This window comes from Salmo salar, chromosome ssa07 (assembly GCF_905237065.1).
Source record: "Salmo salar chromosome ssa07, Ssal_v3.1, whole genome shotgun sequence".
Lineage (NCBI taxonomy): Eukaryota > Metazoa > Chordata > Actinopteri > Salmoniformes > Salmonidae > Salmo > Salmo salar.
The window spans coordinates 12,261,362-12,281,508 of record NC_059448.1 but is presented as its reverse complement, the minus strand read 5'-3'; the positions used below and the strand labels follow the sequence as shown (position 1 = coordinate 12,281,508).

At 44.8% G+C, this 20,147-nt stretch overlaps 2 protein-coding genes across 4 annotated transcripts in view; one reads left to right on the top strand and one right to left on the bottom strand.

Annotated features, from left to right (window-relative positions):
* The first annotated feature begins 265 nt into the window (after window positions 1-265).
* md2l1 (Mitotic spindle assembly checkpoint protein MAD2A) lies at window positions 266-4,103 on the top strand. Its single transcript, NM_001140711.1, is given in 5 exon segments — window positions 266-380; window positions 699-845; window positions 2,136-2,256; window positions 2,340-2,443; window positions 3,387-4,103. Coding segments are annotated over 5 exon segments (609 nt in total). The 5' UTR covers window positions 266-316; the 3' UTR covers window positions 3,560-4,103.
* Window positions 4,104-5,988: 1,885 nt separating this feature from the next.
* Window positions 5,989-20,147, bottom strand: part of LOC106608572 (cGMP-specific 3',5'-cyclic phosphodiesterase) — a 150,288-nt gene continuing 136,129 nt past the window's right edge. For 2 of the 3 annotated variants that reach the window (XM_045721511.1, XM_045721512.1), the window contains 6 exons: window positions 11,634-11,734; window positions 11,212-11,289; window positions 10,454-10,517; window positions 8,355-8,429; window positions 7,340-7,423; window positions 5,989-7,013 (listed from right to left, as the gene is read on the bottom strand). In XM_045721511.1, the coding sequence (XP_045577467.1) occupies window positions 6,894-7,013; window positions 7,340-7,423; window positions 8,355-8,429; window positions 10,454-10,517; window positions 11,212-11,289; window positions 11,634-11,734 (522 nt within the window). In that variant the 3' untranslated portion in view covers window positions 5,989-6,893. The other variant, XM_045721510.1, reaches the window with a different exon arrangement.

The window sequence follows — 20,147 nt, the reverse complement described above, 5'->3', positions numbered from 1 at the left end:
ACTGTTGTAATAGAGTATGAACAATATTAGAAAGCGTAGGATGGTTGAGTATGTAAGATTAGAAAAGCTTGTACTTATCACTACTTTTAGAATAGAATGAAGAAATGCCTGCAGATTGTAAATCTCCAGGTCGAGCAGTACACCGCCCCCTGGCGTCAGACATGCAGCACTGCGAGGCTGTAAATCCGCCTCTGTGGATGACGCATGCGCGGAACTTCAACGACCTGCACATTTCAAACTTTGGCGGCGGGTAAAGAAAAAAAAATCTGACGAGAAAATACAATATAAGAAAAGGATATAACTAAAACGTGTAAAGATGACGAGCACACTGAAAGGCATTACCCTGAAAGGCAGCGCTGAGCTTGTGGCCGAGTTTTTCTGTAAGTATTTCACCGACTTTGCTTTATTTTCGCCTGATCAAAAAGAAAAGGCATGCAACTTGAACATGGCGATGGTGTTCTCTGCGGAAGCTAGCTATCTAACATTGTTTACAACCATCGCATCCGTGTTTTCCACGACGATAAGTAATATTTATGTCCTTACATGTGATTTTGCTATGCTAATATATCCATACGTGTGTAATTGTGCACCTTCACGCATGGAGACAACAGTATTGTTACTAGTTAGTTAGTTAGCTAGCTAACCTCGTCATTGTAGCTAACCACCTAACGTTAACTAACGTTATCCTGTCCCTGCAGCATTCGGTATCAACAGCATCCTGTACCAGCGAGGGCTCTACCCTCCGGAGACGTTCTCCCGAGTCACCCAGTATGACATGAGCCTTCAACTCACCACTGACACAAAGCTGAAAAACTACCTGACCAACGTTGTGTCACAGCTCAAAGGTACAGTATAAAATAAACTCAATGGAATCTAACTTTAGCCCATGCGCAGTACGTTATAATACATGGGGGTGAAGGTCAGGATTGCCAGACAGTCCTGCTATAAAATACTGTCTAACCTTTCCTACAGTCACTTGTGTCGCTATTAACCCTATGTTATTTCTCACAAGGTCAAATGAGGTGTCATATTTCACATCTTAGTGTGTTGATTTTTCTCAATTTTGATCAACGTTTTCATTCCCTCGGAGATACCAGTATGTCTGTTTCTGCTGTAGTTGGGTGTGTCAATTGCAGAGTGGCTGTTTGACTGACCTGTGTCTCTGTATTGCAGAGTGGCTGTTTGACTGACCTGTGTCTCTGTATTGCAGAGTGGCTGTTTGACTGACCTGTGTGTCTGTATTGCAGAGTGGCTGTTTGACTGACCTGTGTGTCTGTATTGCAGAGTGGCTGTTTGACTGACCTGTGTCTCTGTATTGCAGAGTGGCTGTTTGACTGACCTGTGTCTCTGTATTGCAGAGTGGCTGTTTGACTGACCTGTGTCTCTGTATTGCAGAGTGGCTGTTTGACTGACCTGTGTGTCTGTATTGCAGAGTGGCTGTTTGACTGACCTGTGTGTCTGTATTGCAGAGTGGCTGTTTGACTGACCTGTGTGTCTGTATTGCAGAGTGGCTGTTTGACTGACCTGTGTGTCTGTATTGCAGAGTGGCTGTTTGACTGACCTGTGTGTCTGTATTGCAGAGTGGCTGTTTGACTGACCCGTGTCTCTGTATTGCAGAGTGGCTGTTTGACTGACCCGTGTCTCTGTATTGCAGAGTGGCTGTTTGACTGACCTGTGTCTCTGTATTGCAGAGTGGCTGTTTGACTGACCTGTGTGTCTGTATTGCAGAGTGGCTGTTTGACTGACCTGTGTGTCTGTATTGCAGAGTGGCTGTTTGACTGACCCGTGTCTCTGTATTGCAGAGTGGCTGTTTGACTGACCTGTGTCTCTGTATTGCAGAGTGGCTGTTTGACTGACCCGTGTCTCTGTATTGCAGAGTGGCTGTTTGACTGACCTGTGTCTCTGTATTGCAGAGTGGCTGTTTGACTGACCTGTGTGTCTGTATTGCAGAGTGGCTGTTTGACTGACCTGTGTGTCTGTATTGCAGAGTGGCTGTTTGACTGACCTGTGTCTCTGTATTGCAGAGTGGCTGTTTGACTGACCTGTGTGTCTGTATTGCAGAGTGGCTGTTTGACTGACCTGTGTCTCTGTATTGCAGAGTGGCTGTTTGACTGACCTGTGTGTCTGTATTGCAGAGTGGCTGTTTGACTGCACAGTGCAGAAGCTGGTCCTTGTTATCACATGTCTGGAGACTAGTGAGGTGCTGGAACGGTGGCAGTTTGACATTGAGTGTGACAAGAGTGCAAAGGAGATCAGGTACTGTAGGATACTTCAGCAGCAGTGGACCTGTCTACCACACGCACACATATGTGACAGCCTTTTTGTGTCTCTTCTCTCAGCGCTCCCAGGGAGAAGTCCATCAAGTCCATCCAGGATGAGATTCGCTCAGTCATCAGACAGATCACTGCCACTGTCACCTTCCTACCCCTGCTGGAGACTGCCTGTGAGTAGTGTGTGTGTGTGTGTGTGTGTGTGTGTGTGTGTGTGTGTGTGTGTGTGTGTGTGTGTGTGTGTGTGTGTGTGTGTGTGTGTGTGTGTGTGTGTGTGTGTGTGTGTGTGTGTGTGTGTGTGTGTGTGAACCAGTGTTTCCATTGGCCGTTAAGTGCCTGCTTTTGGCCAACAAAAAAACAAACACAAAAGCCAATAAAAAAAACAAGCACATTTCTGGACACATTGTGGCGAAGCAAATATCCTGATGAAAATAAAAAACATTTTATAAATCACTTTTTCTATGCAGAAGTTGGTTCATGTTGTCTTTCAATCAAATAAGCTCTCTACTCTCCCTGCCTGTCTTGAGCTTGCGTTAGCAACCTGCAACTATGTATCAATTTGTACCTGCCCGTGAATGTTCCTGCACTATTGCATTCATGACAGACAGTTGTATACACGCAGGAAGTGTTCTGGTGTTTTATGACGTTTTGCTAGATTCATCTCACTAAAAGATTATTTCCAGAAATGTCAAACGTGTCCACCAAGGGGGATTATTTAGATAAAGCAATCTTCCTATAATAATCCAATGCCTGGTCAAGTAGTTACCTTTTTTAAGAATTATAAAACCAAATCAAGCTAGTTAGTTTTACTAGCTACTGTACCAAGGATGGAGGCATCTACAAGTGGGGAAATAAATATTCTGTCCTAGACACTGAAAGTAAGGATATTGACAAGCCAGATAGAGGGAGATGTGTATTGTGCAAGAAGCTAATGTTCACTTGGTAAGCTCATTCCTCTTTTCATCAGTGTTTATGGGCACATAAAGGGACTGCATTAAATGGATTTCTATTTTATCTTCTAAAATCTGGTCGGACATTTGACTGGCACATACTTTTCTTAACAGAAATGTTTCTGATGCTCCTTGATAACCCCTGAACTTTGACCCCTCTCCCCAGGTGCCTTTGACCTCCTCGTCTACACCGACAAGGACCTAGAGGTGCCCGACAAATGGGAGGAGTCGGGCCCCCAGATCATCGACCAATCGGAGGAGGTTCGTCTGCGCTCCTTCACCACCTCCATCCACAAGGTCAACAGCATGGTGGTCTACAAGAGGGCAGACTCAGCCTAGAGCCTGGACCTCTAACCTGCCGCCCCTGTACATAGTTATCGCTCAATGCCTCATCTTCCCTGCTGAATAAAAAAAGGCACGTTGGAGATTGACTACAATTGGTCTACAAATCATAATCCATAGTCATTTAGGATCCAATGTGATTTGTAGGTCAGCCAGTCTGCAGTCGCCGACTGCAATCTCAAACGCGCACAATGGCTATGATAAAATTTATTTTACGCTTACCCTTTCCTACCTCCACCACTCATATCTCTCCCTCTCTCGTTATATATCTTTCTTTGTATATCTAAAGTCCTTTATACTGATTATTGTTGTCTTTTTCTCTGTATTGGGAAGGCCTTGTTCTTCCTGGCTCACTGCTTTGATGTAAATATATATATGTCAATGGTCACTGATCTCTTTTGGTCCAATCCATTTACTTCCTTCTGAACTTTACCTTGTGATCTATCCAGTTCTGAGCCTCACTGTTTTAGAAGCTAGTGGTTTATGTGTTGTATTTTTAAGAAATGTTCCTAAAATATATAAACGTATCCATTTGATCATCCTCAAGTCTTGTCCGTGTTTTACCACTGTGATGGACCAGACGGTGGCGACATAACCCAAGTTTCAGTCCTGGTTGGATATCAGCCATCTCTACATGTAAAATGAATGCTTATTTAGACCAGTGTGAGGTTATATCCAACACAGATGACCGAGCACAAGAAAATAAGCAGTATCCTTTTAATGGGATGTACCATTCAACTTGTCTCACAGTGTTCATCAGTCAACAAGAAGGGGGGGGGGGGACACAGAAATATAATCTATTTCTATAGGAGAAACCCTTTCTGCATGTCATTACTTCAGCCTCCACTAACAACCAACAGGTCCTGTGATCTCTATACTGTGGCTGTTCATAGCCATCTTTATAGGAGCAGTGCCTTCACATGCAACACACAGGTCTATCATTGGTGGAGAAGCAACACATTATCTGTTTTGACCAATCAGACACCAAAGCAGTGTGGAATTGGAACCAGAAAAGCAACTTGCCTCATTATCGAAGCGCACAAACAAGTATACATTTATGGAGACTTCTTTAAGTACACAACACAGCCACTAACCGCATACATCTACAAGGAGAAAAGTGCTTCAGTTCGGACAAGGTTAAGTCAAATTTGAGTTTCTCATTTGAATGACAGTGATACAGTCCACATGTCTGTACTTGACAACTACTATAGTATATTATGTGTGAGTTTAGGAGGTTTGGAAAATGGAAAAAATCATTTTCGTACAGAAAGGTAGTGAGTGGGTGGTTTAGCAGTCCTGTATCTGAAAGAATCTAAAAATGAATGAATCCCTTTGTACATTTTCCATGAGAAAGAGTTTTGTTTTGTATGAAATGCAAATGACCTTAAGGTGCAAATATTTTAGGCTTCGGCGGTCAAGTGCTCCTTTCAACTCTAAAGATGCCCCGGCCTTACACGTTAAAGAAGGGAGCTGGTCCATTATGAAGGCCTACGGGGGGTCAGGGAGCTGGTCCATTATGAGGGCCTACGGAGGGGGGGTCAGGGAGCTGGTCCATTATGAGGGCCTACAGGGGAGTCAGGGAGCTGGTCCATTATGAAGGTCTACGGAGGGGGGGTCAGGGAGCTGGTCCATTATGAGGGTCTACGGGGGGGGTCAGGGAGCTGGTCCATTATGAGGGCCTACGGAGGGGGGGGTCAGGGAGCTGGTCCATTATGAGGGCCTACGGGGGGGGGTCAGGGAGCTGGTCCATTATGAGGGCCTACGGAGGGGGGGGTCAGGGAGCTGGTCCATTATGAAGGCCTACAGGGGAGTCAGGGAGCTGGTCCATTATGAGGGCCTACAGGGGGGGGTCAGGGAGCTGGTCCATTATGAGGGCCTACAGGGAAGTCAGGGAGCTGGTCCATTATGAGGGCCTACGGAGGGGGGTCAGGGAGCTGGTCCATTATGAGGGCCTACAGGGGGAGTCAGGGAGCTGGTCCATTATGAGGGCCTACAGGGGAGTCAGGGAGCTGGTCCATTATGAGGGCCTACAGGGGAGTCAGGGAGCTGGTCCATTATGAGGGCCTACAGGGGAGTCAGGGAGCTGGTCCATTATGAGGGTCTATGGGGGGGGTCAGGGAGCTGGTCCATTATGAGGGGTCTACGGAGGGGGACGGGGGGGGAGCTGGTCCATTATGAAGGCCTACAGGGGAAGTCAGGGAGCTGGTCCATTATGAGGGCCTATGGGGGGGGGTCAGGGAGCTGGTCCATTATGAGGGTCTACGGAGGGGGGGGGGGGGGTCAGGGAGCTGGTCCAGTATGAGGGCCTACAGGGGGAGTCAGGGAGCTGGTCCATTATGAGGGCCTACAGGGGAGTCAGGGAGCTGGTCCATTATGAGGGCCCACGGAGGGGGGGGAGCTGGTCCATTATGAGGGCCTACGGGGGGGAAATCACACCTATCATATCATGTGAATCACACCTATCATATCACAGGATGGCAGTGGAATCTTCTAGAACACACGTCAAGTCTTTGGGTCCTTTACAATTTACAAAGTTCAAATAATAACACAATGCATAAAAATACACCGGTGAATGGATGGTCCAGTAAAGTTTTCAAAGCAGAGACGTGTGTGTTCTCAACATGAAACTGACCTAACAGTATAGAAATTGAATAAATATATAAAACAAATAAATATGCAATAGGTAAGACGAGTGAGTGTTACATAAAATGAACGTTCTCTCAAAACCTTTGTGTTGTGAGTGTGTGGTGTGTGAGTTTGCGCTGGTAATACTAACAAGCTTATGATTGTGGTCCTTTATGGCGTGTACAAAGTAAGTTGTAACTATACCGTTCCATTAATGCCATTCCAGCCATTGCAATGAGCCTAAGACCTGGGTTCAAATAGTATTTGTAATCTTTCATTGAGCTTGTTTGGTACAACGGAACCAATGCAATAGTCTCAAAAGTACAAATCCTGCACGACCATCTGGCACTCCAGGCGGGCTCAAAATATTTGAGAGATTTCAAATAATATTTGAACCCAGGTCTGTCTGTTCTCTGGTGGCATGTTGATCCCTTGGTGCTCAGTAGGCCGATAGTAGCCACAGACGCATGCACACACACACACACACACACACACACACACACACACACACACACCTTCAGTGTTCTTCCCTTCCTCCGACTGTGAGAGATATAATATAGTGACTCCTTCATGTAGCAAGTCGACTTTGTGCAAAAAAAGAAAAAAAAGACTATGGTAATAAATATAGCTTAGTGTTGATGTCATCTTCTCAGGGTGGTGGAGGGATGGAGTGATAGTGGGGATGGAGGGGAGACGTTAAACAGGTCTACACCACTCCGTTGAAGAAACCTTTGTCGCCCTGTTCAGCCAGAATCTTCCAATTCTGTCTGTTCTTCTGGCAGCCCTCGAGTAGTGGGGAACAGGACTCAGACATACTGGCCAGGGTCTGATGGACAGAGAGAGAGAGACAGAGAGAGAGTGCGAGAGAGACAGACCAGCGAGAAAGTGAATGAGAGAGAATGACAGAATGAGAGAGTACCTACCTGTGTCAATGTCATACATTAACATGAAAAAAATTACTCAATTTAGCAGACGTTCTTTAGCAGACGCTCCAGAGCGACTTACAGTAGTGAGTGCATACATTTTCATCGAACCCACAACCCTAGCGTTGCAAGTGCCATGCTGTACACGGGACTATACATGCTATATGGCCAATAAAATGTTCCCTAAACATGACTAATAAAGACCAATCAAATCATGTCATAGCTTCACCTCATACAGCTGTGTACAGATGGCATCAATGAACGACACCTGCATGCTTGGAATCTTATCCTGCTTGTCCCGATTCATCAGATCCTAGAAAAGAAAACCATCTTTACAAAACTTTGTTAAGTCCAAATCTAATTTGCTCCCACATTGACATCTGGCTTTGCTTGCCAACTAGTAAAAACCTGGCTTTGCACAAAGCCAACATGTGCACATGCCAAGATGTTAAAATCAGAATCTTGGAGCCTTGTAATTCAATTTCACAAAACCCTGATTTCCAATGGCAATGGATCAACTGCAGCAGTGTAATAGTACATACCATAAGGCAGTAACGATGGTAGGGAACAGAACAATGGATCAACTGCAGCAGTGTAATAGTACATACCATAAGGCAGTAACGATGGTAGGGAACAGAACAATGGATCAACTGCAGCAGTGTAATAGTACATACCATAAGGCAGTAACGATGGTAGGGAACAGAACAATGGATCAACTGCAGCAGTGTAATAGTACATACCATAAGGCAGTAACGATGGTAGGGAACAGAAAAATGGATCAACTGCAGCAGTGTAATAGTACATACCATAAGGCAGTAACGATGGTAGGGAACAGAACAATGGATCAACCGCAGCAGTGTAATAGTACATACCATAAGGCAGTAACGATGGTAGGGAACAGAACAATGGATCAACTGCAGCAGTGTAATAGTACATACCATAAGGCAGTAACGATGGTAGGGAACAGAACAATGGATCAACTGCAGCAGTGTAATAGTACATACCATAAGGCAGTAACGATGGTAGGGAACAGAACAATGGATCAACTGCAGCAGTGTAATAGTACATACCATAAGGCAGTAACGATGGTAGGGAACAGAACAATGGATCAACTGCAGCAGTGTAATAGTACATACCATAAGGCAGTAACGATGGTAGGGAACAGAACAATGGATCAACTGCAGCAGTGTAATAGTACATACCATAAGGCAGTAACGATGGTAGGGAACAGAACAAGTGCTTACTATTGGCTCAATGTTGAGTTCTTCTCTCTCTTTGTCCCCTTGCTCAAAGAACTCTGTAGCCACCAACTTAGCTATCTGCAAGAGAAGATGGAGAGAGACAAGACAGAAAGAAAGAAAGAAAGAAAGAAAGAAAGAAAGAAAGAAAGAAAGAAAGAAAGAAAGAAAGAAAGAAAGAAAGAAAGAAAGAAAGAAAGAAAGAAAGAAAGAAAGAAAGAGAGGGAGCTTTTAAAAGTGCCTCAAAGTGGTATGTTGTTTCAATTGGGTAAAGGACAAATTGGATTAGTAACCTTGTAGTCTTTCAACAGCCACAAAGTCTGGTCTGTTAGACTATAACCCCATGATTGTATCTGAATAAATACTTTAGCCAATCGGTTGTCCAGGGTTTTTAAACATTCATGTCTTTTGCAGATATCTAGGAATTTGAAAGACGGGCCGGTGTTTCCATGAATGTGATACGACCAGGGGGTTTCAGGTTGGATAGGCAGCTTCCTGTTATGTGAAGAAAAAAAATACACCTATCCACTGCCAATTGTATCAGATACCCTGCAATAGCACTCAGTATCCTACAAAGTATTCCCTGACATTTGTAGCATGGGAATAATGCAGGAGAGAAATAGTGAAAGAGAAAAGAGAGAGAGAGAAAGTTCTGCTAACTGAGCATCAACCATACTGCGTAGATGGACTCTTTCTCTTCACAAAGGATAAATGAAGACTGACTACAGCCTCGGGTTCCCAATCAAGGAAGTGTGTGTGTGGTAGCCATCTGCAGAACACTGATTGGAGCTGTGTAATTAAGCCTAGAGAGCCGGAGGGGGGGTTCATCTGAGGAACGGAGAGAACGTGGGGGAGAGGAGGAGAGATAGGGGGAGAAGGGGAGAGGAGGAGAAGACTTTGGATTTGTGTGAAAGAAAATGTGTGTTTGTTGGTGTATGTGTGTGTGTGCACAGATTTCCTATGTGTTTGTGTGTGTATTATGTGTGTGTATGTGTGTATGTCTGCTGGAAGTGCAGATGTACTCACCAGCTCTGTCAGTTCTGTATGTATTATGTGAGGACCTGAAGAGAGGATAGGTCTAGAACAGGTTTCTGGGTCTAGAACAGGTTTCTGGGTCTAGAACAGGTTTCTGGGTCTAGAGCTGAGTCTGGGTCTAGAACAGGTTTCTGGGTCTATGAATGAGTCTGGGTATAGAACAGGTTTCTGGGTCTAGAGCTGAGTCTGGGTATAGAACAGGTTTCTGGGTCTAGAGCTGAGTCTGGGTCTAGAGCTGAGTCTGGGACTAGAACAGGTTTCTGGATCTAGAACAGGTGTCTGGGTCTAGAACAGGTGTCTGGGTCTAGAGATGAGTCTGGGTCTAGAGATGAGTCTGGGACTAGAACAGGTGTCTGGGTCTAGAGCTGAGTCTGGGTCTAGAACAGGTGTCTGGGTCTAGAACTGAGTCTGGGACTAGAGCAGGAGTCTGGGTCTAGAGCTGAGTCTGGGACTAGAACAGGTGTCTGGGTCTAGAGCTGAGTCTGGGTCTAGAACAGGTGTCTGGGTCTAGAACTGAGTGTCTATCCCCCTCTAAGAAGAGTTCTAGAGCTGTTTGATCACACACACACACACACACACACACACACACACACACACACACACACACACACACACACACACACACACACACACACACACACACACACACACACACGCACACACGCGCGCACACGCGCACACACACACACTTGTCTGAACCTCTCCTTCCATTGCACCTAAGGAGCTTGATGAGGAACAGGAGGAAGAGACGTACACAGGGAAGTTGAAATGGCACCAGGAGAAGAAGAGAGAGAGAGAGACAGAAAGAGAACATAATCTAAGGGGTGAAAAGAAAAGGGAGAGGTACTGAAAAAGGATGAGAACAATGAGAGCTGTGTGAGTGAGAATGAAACGTTTGAAAGAATATCAAAGGAGATAGCAGTAACAACACCACAGTAACAAGAACACAGTAACAAGAACACAGTAACACCACAGTAACAAGAACACAGTAACAACACAGTAACAAGAACACAGTTGAGTTTATGAAGTGAGTCTTGAGTCTAGTGAATGTGATCCCACTTTTCACTTACCCTTTTCTGTACTGGCCAGGGCTTGGTAATGGCAGAGATGTCACATGCAGTCATCAGCATTGACCTACAGTGGGTGACACACAAGCATACTGTTGGACAAGCAGGGCAAGAGAGTGGGTTATGTTGAACCACGTTCAGCATCACTCCATCAAGGGAAATATAGTATTGTTCTAACAAAGTTATCTGCATATATTTAAGGACGTAGAAATAATCAGAATCCATGTAAACGTGACAGTTCTGAAAATATAGCTTGTCCAAAAAAAGTGGTCTCTTGGTACAACTTACACCAGGTATGGGGTAAGGTGAACCGCGGGACAGGGTAAGTTAAGCCTCTTACACATTTCTGTACTAAATGAAATATTACCACGACCTTTTTAAAACCATGTCTATCTTTATTTCCCAAACACAATTCAACACAATCACAATCGCTTTTTTGTCTTCTAATCATTTTAAGCATATTTTAACACAGGCTTAACACCTAATAAACACTTTGTACTGTTTTAAAGGGATACTTCGAGATGTTGGCAATGAGGCCCTTTTATCTACTTCCCCAGAGTCAGATGGACTCGTGGATACCATTTTATGTCTCTGTGTCCAGTATGAAGGACGTTAGAGGGAGTTTTTTGCGAGCCAATGCTAACTAGTATTAGCACAATGACTGCAAGTCTTTGAGTATCTACTAGAATTGATCCCAACCTTGAAAGATGCACAACCAAGCTGTCCCCAGGTGAACATGTATATGCATTGTGTCCACTAACCTCAGTAAGTCTTTATGATAGTCATCGTCCCAGACAAACTGGCTGTTCTTGGTCAGTTCAAAGAACTCTCCTCTCCTCCTGAAAAGACAGGCAGTAAATTTGATATGTCTTTCTCCCCGTCTGCCTGCAGTCTAGTCATACGCTCACACGTCAGACAAGGAGAGGGAGGGAAAGAGAACAGAGCGAGAGAGAGAGAGAAGAGCTGTTAGGGGGAGGAGAGAGAGAGATACAGTCAATTACTGTTTCAGTACATTATTACTAGATCTTCTAATGAATAGGCCAACGGTGGCTACAACTTCCACCTTGACATTTTCCACAGCCCATCAAGCTTAATTGAAGTTGTAATGAAAACTCTGCATAAAAATGTGACTTGAACGGTTCCCCTCTGTGTGCATCCCTGCTGTGTGTGACATTGTACCTACTTCATGTACAGAGCCAGGTCCGTAGCCAGAATAGCCCTCTCGATCATCTTCAGAGTGGCCTTGTACTCATCCAGAGACAGGCTGCTTAGAATCTGATTCCCCTGGGGGGGAGAAAGTGGTGGAGAGAGAGAGGGGAATACAGGGAGGAAGCAATGAAGCAAGGAAGCAAGGAAGGAGAGAGAGAGAGAGAGAGAGAAAGGGAGGGATGACAAATTATTGACCCAGTTAAAATGTTGTCACATGTAAATGTGAAAATTAAATGAAAAATAATAACAAGGAATAAATACACAATGAGTAATGATAACTTGGCTATATACACAGGGTACCAGCACTGAGTGTGCAGGGGTATGAGGTAGTTGAGTGCAGTGTTAGTGTTGCTTGAAATATGTGAACCCTACAGGGCTGGTCATTATTTTGCTATGAAATGAACATATAAAATCATCCTTATCTAAACCCCAATCTGTAATAAAGACATTCCAGGTAAATGACAGAAACAAAAAAATATATATTTTCATTGTTTATTTAACCAACGTGGTTTATTTAACAGAAACTCAGATGTGACATGTACAAAAATATGTGAACCCCTTCAGTCAATAGCTTGTAGCACCTCCATTAGCAGTGATAACTTGGAGTAAACATCTCCTATAGCCAGTAATCAGTCTCTGACATCTGTTTTGAGGGATTTTTGCCCACTCCTCCTTACAGAACTCAGCCAATTGAGTGAAGTTTGAGGGGTGTCTGGCATGAACTGCCCGTTTCAGGTCCTGCCACAACATCTCGATTGGATTTCAGTCAGGAATTTGACTTGGCCAATACAAAACACAAACCTTCTGTCACGCCCTGACCTGAGAGAGCCTTTTTATGTCTCTATTTAGGTTTGGTCAGGGTGTGATTTGGGTGGGCATTCTATGTCCTTTTTTCTATGTTTTTGTATTTCTTTGTTTTGGCCTGGTATGGCTCTCAATCAGGGACAGCTGTACATCGTTGTCGCTGATTGGGAGCCATACTTAGACAGCCTATTTTACTTTGGGGTTTTGTGGGTAGTTGTTTTCTGTCTTGTGTTTTTCACCTGACAGAACTGTTGGCTTTCGTTTTTGTTTCTTTGTTTAAGTGTTTCGTCATTTATAATAAATTATGACCACTTACCACGCTGCATCTTGGTCCCCTCTTTCAGACGATCGTTACATCTTCTTTCTCCTGAGCCATTCTTTGGTAAATTTGCTTGAATGCTTTGGGTTGTTTTCTTGTTGGAAGACCCATTTTCGGGCTCTGGACTGATGGTCTGACATTCTGTTCAAGAATCTCCTGGTATAACCTCAGAATTTATGGTTCCCTTAATGATGTAGAGTCGTCCAGGTCCAGAGGAGGAAAAGCAGCTCCAGATCTTGTCATTCCCATCACCATGCTTGACTGTTGGGAAAAGGTTCTTTTGGTGGTAGGCAGTGTTGGGTTTTCGCCAAACATAGCGGTGTTGATTGTGACCAGAAATGTCAATTTTGGACTCATCGGTTCATAGAATGGACTTCCAGAAACCTTCACGTTTGTCCAGGTGGTCTCTGGTTAAGACGGGCAGTTTGACAGCAGAGGCTTCTTCCTATCAACCCTCCCATGACGGACATTTCGATTCAGTGTTCTTATTATTAGAGCATGCACAGTTACCTGAGATGCAGCAAGGGAGGTCTGGAAATATCTGAATGTTATGTTTGGGTTGGCTTTTACCTGATTTATTATTGTTCTTGTGGCTCTTGGGATATTTTGGAAGGGTGTAAACTTATAGGCTGAGTTGACGTCATGTTAAATGCTCTCCATTTGTAAATGATTTGATTTTATAGCCTTCCCCAGACTGATGTGCTGCCCTCGTCCTGATGTCCTCTGAGATCTCCTTTCCTCTCGGTATGGTGTGGTTTGTATTCACCTGGATGGGTAACACCAAACTGACCACGTTTCTTATCTCTATTTAACAGAGTCCCACCCAAACTCTTTCCTAACGATCTCTCCTTTGATTGGTTCATTTTGTACCCAATTATTTACCCACCTGATTCTACTTACCTACTTGATTTAACCAATGCAACTTGGGGTTCACTTATTTTTGCACCTGCACTAAATCCTTTTTAATTTAGTTTTTCTACGACACACATGATTTCCTCTACACCAACATATGGTTTTGGTAAATATAAACCTTTTACGGCAGATCAAAATCAAATTCTGATTAAATGAAGATGTCATGGTAAAAACAAAATAAATCTGTAATTGCACAAGGGGTATATACTGTACGTACATACAGTGCCTTCGGGAAAGTATTCAGACCCCTTGACTTTTTCCACATTTTATTACGTTACAGCCTTATTCTAAAATTACCCCGCAATCTACACACAATACCCCATAATGACAAAGCAAAAACAGGTTTGTAGAAATTTTACCAAATGTATATAAAAAAATAAATATGAAATACCTTATTTATATAAGTATTCAGACCCTTTGCTATGAGACTCGAAATTGAACTCAGGTTCATTCTGTTTCCATTGATCATCCTTGAGATGTTTCTACAACTTGATTGGAGTCCACCTGTGGTAAATTCAATTGATTGGACATGATTTGGAAAGGCATACACCAGTCTATATAAGGTCCCACAGTTGACAGTGGATGTCAGCGCAAAACCAAGCTATGAGGTCGAAAGAATTGTCCGTAGAGCACAGAGACAGAATTGTGTCGAGGCACAGATCTGGGGAAGGGTACCAAAAATTGTCTGCAGCATTGAAGGTCCCCAACAACACAGTGGCCTCCATCATTCTTAAATGGAAGAAGTTTAGAACCACCAAGACTCTTCCTAGAGCTGGCCGCCCGGCCAAACTGAGCAATCGGGGAGAAGGGCCTTGGTCAGGGAGGTGACCAAGAACCCGATGGTCACTCTGACAGAGCTCCAGAGATCCTCTGTGGAGATGGGAGAACCTTCCAGAAGGACAACCATCTCTGCAGCACTCAACCAATCAGACCTTTATGGTAGAGTGGTTCGCCTTCCAACAGGACAATGACGCTAAGCACACAGCCAAGACAAACCAGGAGTGGCTTCAGGACAAGTCTCTGAATCTCCTTGAGTGGCCCAGCCAGAGCCCGGAATTGAACCCGATCGAACATCTCTGGAGAGACCTGAAAATAGCTGTGCAGCGACGCTCCCCATCCAACCTGACAGAGCTTGAGAGGATCTGCAGGGAAGAATAGGATAAACTCCCCAAATACAGGTGTGCCAAGCTTGTAGCATCATACACAAGAAGACTCGAGGCTGTAATCGTTGCCAAATGTGCTTCAACAAAGTACTGAGTAAAGGGTCTGAATACTTATGTAAATGTAAAATTTCTTTTTTTACTTTTAATAAATTAGCAAACATTTATTTAAAAAAAAATGTTCTTTGTCATTATGGGGTATTGTGTGTAGACTGATGAGGAAAAAACTGTTGAATCAATTTTAGAAGAAGACTGTAACCTAACAAAATGTGAAAATAGTCAAAGGGTCTGAATACTTTCTGAAGGCACTGTATACAGTAGGTAGGGATAAAGTGACTAGGCAACAAGATAGACAATAAACAGTAACAGCAGCGTATGTGATGAGTCAAAAGAGATTAGTGCAAAAAGGGTCAATGCAGATATTCCGGGTAGCTATTTAATTAACAATTTAGCAGTCTTATTGCTTGGGGGTAAAAGCTGTCCAGGGTCCTCTTGGTTTCAGAACTGCATTGCTACCGCTTGCCGTGCGATAGCAGAGTGAACAGTCTATGACTAGGGTGGCTGGAGTCTTGGAAAATGTTTAGGGCCTTCCTCTGACACCGCCTGGTATAGAGGTCCTGGATGGTCAGGAAGCTTGGCACCGGTGATGTACTGGGTCGTACGCACTACCCTCTGTTGTGCCTTGCTGTTGGAGGCCGAGCAGTTGCCATACCAGGCAGTAATGCAACCCTTCAGGATGCTCTCGATGGTGCAGCTGTAGAACCTTTTGAGGATCTGAGGACCCATGCCAAATCTTTTCAGTCTCCTGAGGGGGAATAGGTTTTGTCATGCCCTCTTCACGACTGTCTAGGTGTGCTTGGACCATGTTAGTTTGTTGGTGATGTGGATGCCAAGGAACATAAAGCTCTCAACCTGCTCCACTACAGCCCTGTCAATGAGAATGGGGGCGTACTCGGTCCTCCTTTTCCTGTAGTCCACAATCATCTCCTTTGTCTTGATCACGTTGAGGGAGAGGTTGTTGTCTTTGCACCACGCGGTCAGGTCTCTGAACTCCTCCCTATAGGCTGTCTCGTCGTTGTCAGTGATCAGGCCTACCACTGTTGTGTCATCGGCAAAGGTAATGATGGTGTTGGAGTCGTGCCTGGCCGTGCAGTCATGAGTGAACAGGGAGTACAGGAGGGGACTGAGCACACACCCCTGAGGGGCCCCCGTTTTGAGGATCACCATGGCAGATGTGTTGTTACTTACCCTTACCACCTGGGAGCGGCCCGTCAGGACTTCCTTAGATATCGTGCACCAGCTGTTGTTTACAAATATACATAGACCACCACCCCTTGTCTTACCAAAGGCTGCTGTTCTATCCTGCCGATGGAGTGTATAACCCACCAGCTGTATGTTATTCATGTCGTCGTTCAGCCACGACTCTGTGAAACATAAGATATTAGGTAGGACATACGTGCTTTTAGTTCATCCCATTTATTTTCCAACGATTGTGTGTTGGCTAATAGTACGGATGGCAAAGGCAGATTAGCCACTCGTCTCCTGATCAAATCAAATCAAATGTATTTATATAGCCCTTCTTACATCAGCTGATATCTCAAAGTGCTGTACAGAAACCCAGCCTAAAACCCCAAACAGCAAGCAATGCAGGTGTAGAAGCAGATATTCCGGGTATTCCTCACAAGGCACCCCGATCTCCTTCCGCCAAATCTCTGTCTCTTTCTCCTGCGAATGACGGGGATGAGGGCCTGTTCAGGTGTCTGGAGTAAATCCCTCTCGTCCAACTCATTAAAGAAAAATTCTTCGTCCAATTCAAGGTGAGTAACCACTGTTATGATGTCCAGAAGCAATTTTTGGTCATAAGACATTATGTACAAAATAAGTGTCACGTGTGTTTCCTCTTCGGCCTCCCTATATATATGTCACTCCCTTTGGTTCCTTCCTCAGGCGTTATTGTTTCTGTTCCAGTGTCATGTCTGTGCGTTGTTCGTGTTTCTTGTTTTGTATTAAGTTGAGTTTATTTATTAAAACACTCACTCCCTGAACTTGCTTCCCAACTCTCAGAGCACATTGTTACAGAATAACGCCTCACCTAAGAGAAGCATCAGGGAGTGTTTTTTGGTGTTTTTTTGTCAGTGGAAATGACGTCAGGTCCGGGATCTGCTACAGGCTCTCATGCCTCAGCCAGATTGCCAGGCTCCCCTGCCTCCGTTGGCTCATCAGGCTCTCATGCCTCAGCCAGATCACCAGGTTCCTCTGCCTCAGCCAGCTCATTGGCTTTCATACCGCCGCCGGATCGCCAGGCTCCCCTGCCTCACCCGGCTCGTCGGGCTTTCATGCCTTCGCCGGATCGCCAGGCTCCCCTGCCTCAGCCGTTCTGTCAGGTTCCCGCACCCCAGTCGGCGACAGGTTCCCGCGGATCAGCAGGGGTGACCGGTCCACTCCTGATCCCCGGGATCGTCCCTTTGGTTAGTGTCCTGCGGCTGGAGCCGAACGTGCCAGGGAGAGGGTACCATAATGTATGCTCTATCTCCGGCACTCTAGGTCGCCATGCTCCCGCGCCTCAGCCGGATGGACAGGTTCCCACACCTCAGCAGAGGTGACCGGTCCGCTCCTGATCCCCGGGATTATCACTTTGGTTGGCGTCCTGCGGCTGGAGCCGTGCGTCGGGGAGGGGGTACTGTCATGTGTGCTCCCTCTCCGGCCTCAAGGACACCAGGCTGCTCGTTATGGCGCACACCTGTCACCATCGTTACGCACACCTGCGCATCATCAGACTCACCTGGACTCCATCACCTCCCTGATTACCTTCCCTACATATGTCACTCCCTTTGGTTCCTTCCCCAGGTGTTATTGTTTCTGTTCCAGTGTCATGTCTGTGCGTTGTTCATATTTCTTGTTTTGTATTATGTTGAGTTTATTTATTAAAACACTCACTCCCTGAACTTGCTTCCCAAATCTCAGCGCACATCGTTACAATAGGTTACAAACAATGCGAAAAAACTAACAAAATAGCACAGTTGGTTAAGAGCCAATAAAATGGCAGGCATCCTCTCCGGCACCATGATACCACCTCATGTTTTCTCATGGCTACAGATGTGAGTGCTACAAGGCGATAGTCATTTAAACAGGTTAACTTGGTGTCCTTGGGCACAGGGACTATGGTGGTCTGCTTGAAACGTAGGTATTACAGACTGGGTCAGGGAGAGGTTGATAATGTCAGTGAAGACACTTGCCAGCTGGTCATGTTAACCTGTTTAAAGGTCTTACATCTTCAGCTACGGAGAGTGTGATCACACAGTTGTCCGGAACATCTGGTGCTTCCATGCATAATTCAGTATTGCTTTGCTTGAAGCATGCATATAAGGTATTTAGCTCGTCTGGTAGGCTCGCGTTGGTGGACAGCTCGCAGCTGCGTTTCCCTTTATAATCCATGATAGTTTGCAAGCCCTCACACATCCGACGAGCATCAGAGCTGGTGTAGTAGGATTTGATCTAGGTCCTGTATTGACACCTTTCCTGTTTGATGGTTCCTCGGAGGATGGATTTCTTATAAGCGTCCGGATTAGTGTCCGCTCATTGAAAGCAGCAGCTCTAGCCTTTAACTCAGTGCAGATGTTGCCTGTAATCCATGGTTTCTGGTTGGGAACTGTACGTACGGTCACTGTGGAGACAACGTCGTCGATGCACTTATTAATGAAGCCGGTGACTGATGTGGTAAACTCCTCAATGTTATCAGATGAATCGCAGAACATGTTACAGTCTGTGGTAGAGAAACAATCCTGTAGTTTAGCATCAGCTTCATCGGACCACTTCTGTATTGAGCGTGTCATTGGTACTTACTGTTTGAGTTTTTGCTTGTAAGCAGGAATCAGGAGGATGGAGTTATGGTCAGATTTACCAAATGGAGGTTGAGGGGAGAGCTTTGTATGTATCTCTGTGTTTGGAGTAAAGGTGATCTAGACTTGTTTTCCTCTCTAGTTGCACAGGTGACATGCTGGTCGAAATTAGGTAAAACAGATTTCAGTTTTCCTGCATTAAAATCACTGGTCACTAGGAGCGCGGCCTCTGGGTAGGCATTTTCTTGTTTGCTTATGGCCATATACAGGTTGTTGAGTGCGGTCTTAGTGCCAGCATCGGTTTGAGGTGGTAAATAGACAGCTACAAAAAATATCTTGGTAGAGTGGGGTCTACAGCTTATCATGAGGTACTCTTCCTCAGGCGAGCAGAACCTCGAGACTTCCTTAATGTGACATCACGCACCAGTTCTTGTTAACAGACCTTCAAGAGTCCTCTGACCTTCAATGTTGGGTTAGGAACACCTGCATAAGTTGTTGATCTTTAACCTTTGACCTTTGTGATGTCACCTCTGTTAATATGTGCATTCTTCACAAAACGATTCTTCACAAAACTCAGAACGCAGCCGCCGTTCTGTCCTGCCGATGTATAGAAAAACCAACTAGATTTATATTTTCCATGTCCTTCTTCAGGCACAACTCTGATTAAATATATGATATTACAGTTCTTCAGATCACATTGATAGGATAGTCTCGAACAGAACTCATCCAGTTTATTATCCAGTGATTGCACGTTCACCAATAAAACGGAGGGTAGAGGTGATTTATCCACTCTTCGACATAGTCTCGTCAGGTATCCTGCACGCCGGCCTCTTTAGTGGTGTCTCCTCCTTCGAGTGTTGGGATTTAGGGCATGGTCCGCAATAATCAATATGTCTTTCGCCTCCGACTCATTGAAGTAGAAGTTCTCCTTCAAATGGAGGTTAATGATAGCTGTTCTGATGCCCATAAGTTATTTTCCGTCATAGGAAACGATGGTGGAAACATTATGTTCAAAAAAAGATCAGATCAGCACAAAATCAGCACATTATTAGGTTCAACTACAGCATTGTTGCCAGGGCAGCACAAATCCACAATACTCGAAAACAGTAAATTCATCAATTGGATCTGTTCTCCTTATCTTTGCAATGTGTGTGTATAATGGTGTCTTTGTGTGAATGTCTACTACATCCAGATGAGCTAACTGACGCTCTCCAGTGAATTGTGTCCATGAAGATGAATCAGGTCTCTTATTCACAGTGCTTAATTACACCATAGCAGTGTTATCGCCTAGACAAGACTAGACTAGCAGCTGGAGCTCATGGAATTGGCCCGACAAACGGACAATGAGGAAACACCCAATAGAATCTTGACACGCATGACAAATACATTATGGTGAACAATGCCTTATTGTTCCAAATGAATAAATGCAGAATTAAGCTGTTGGGGATAGGGGG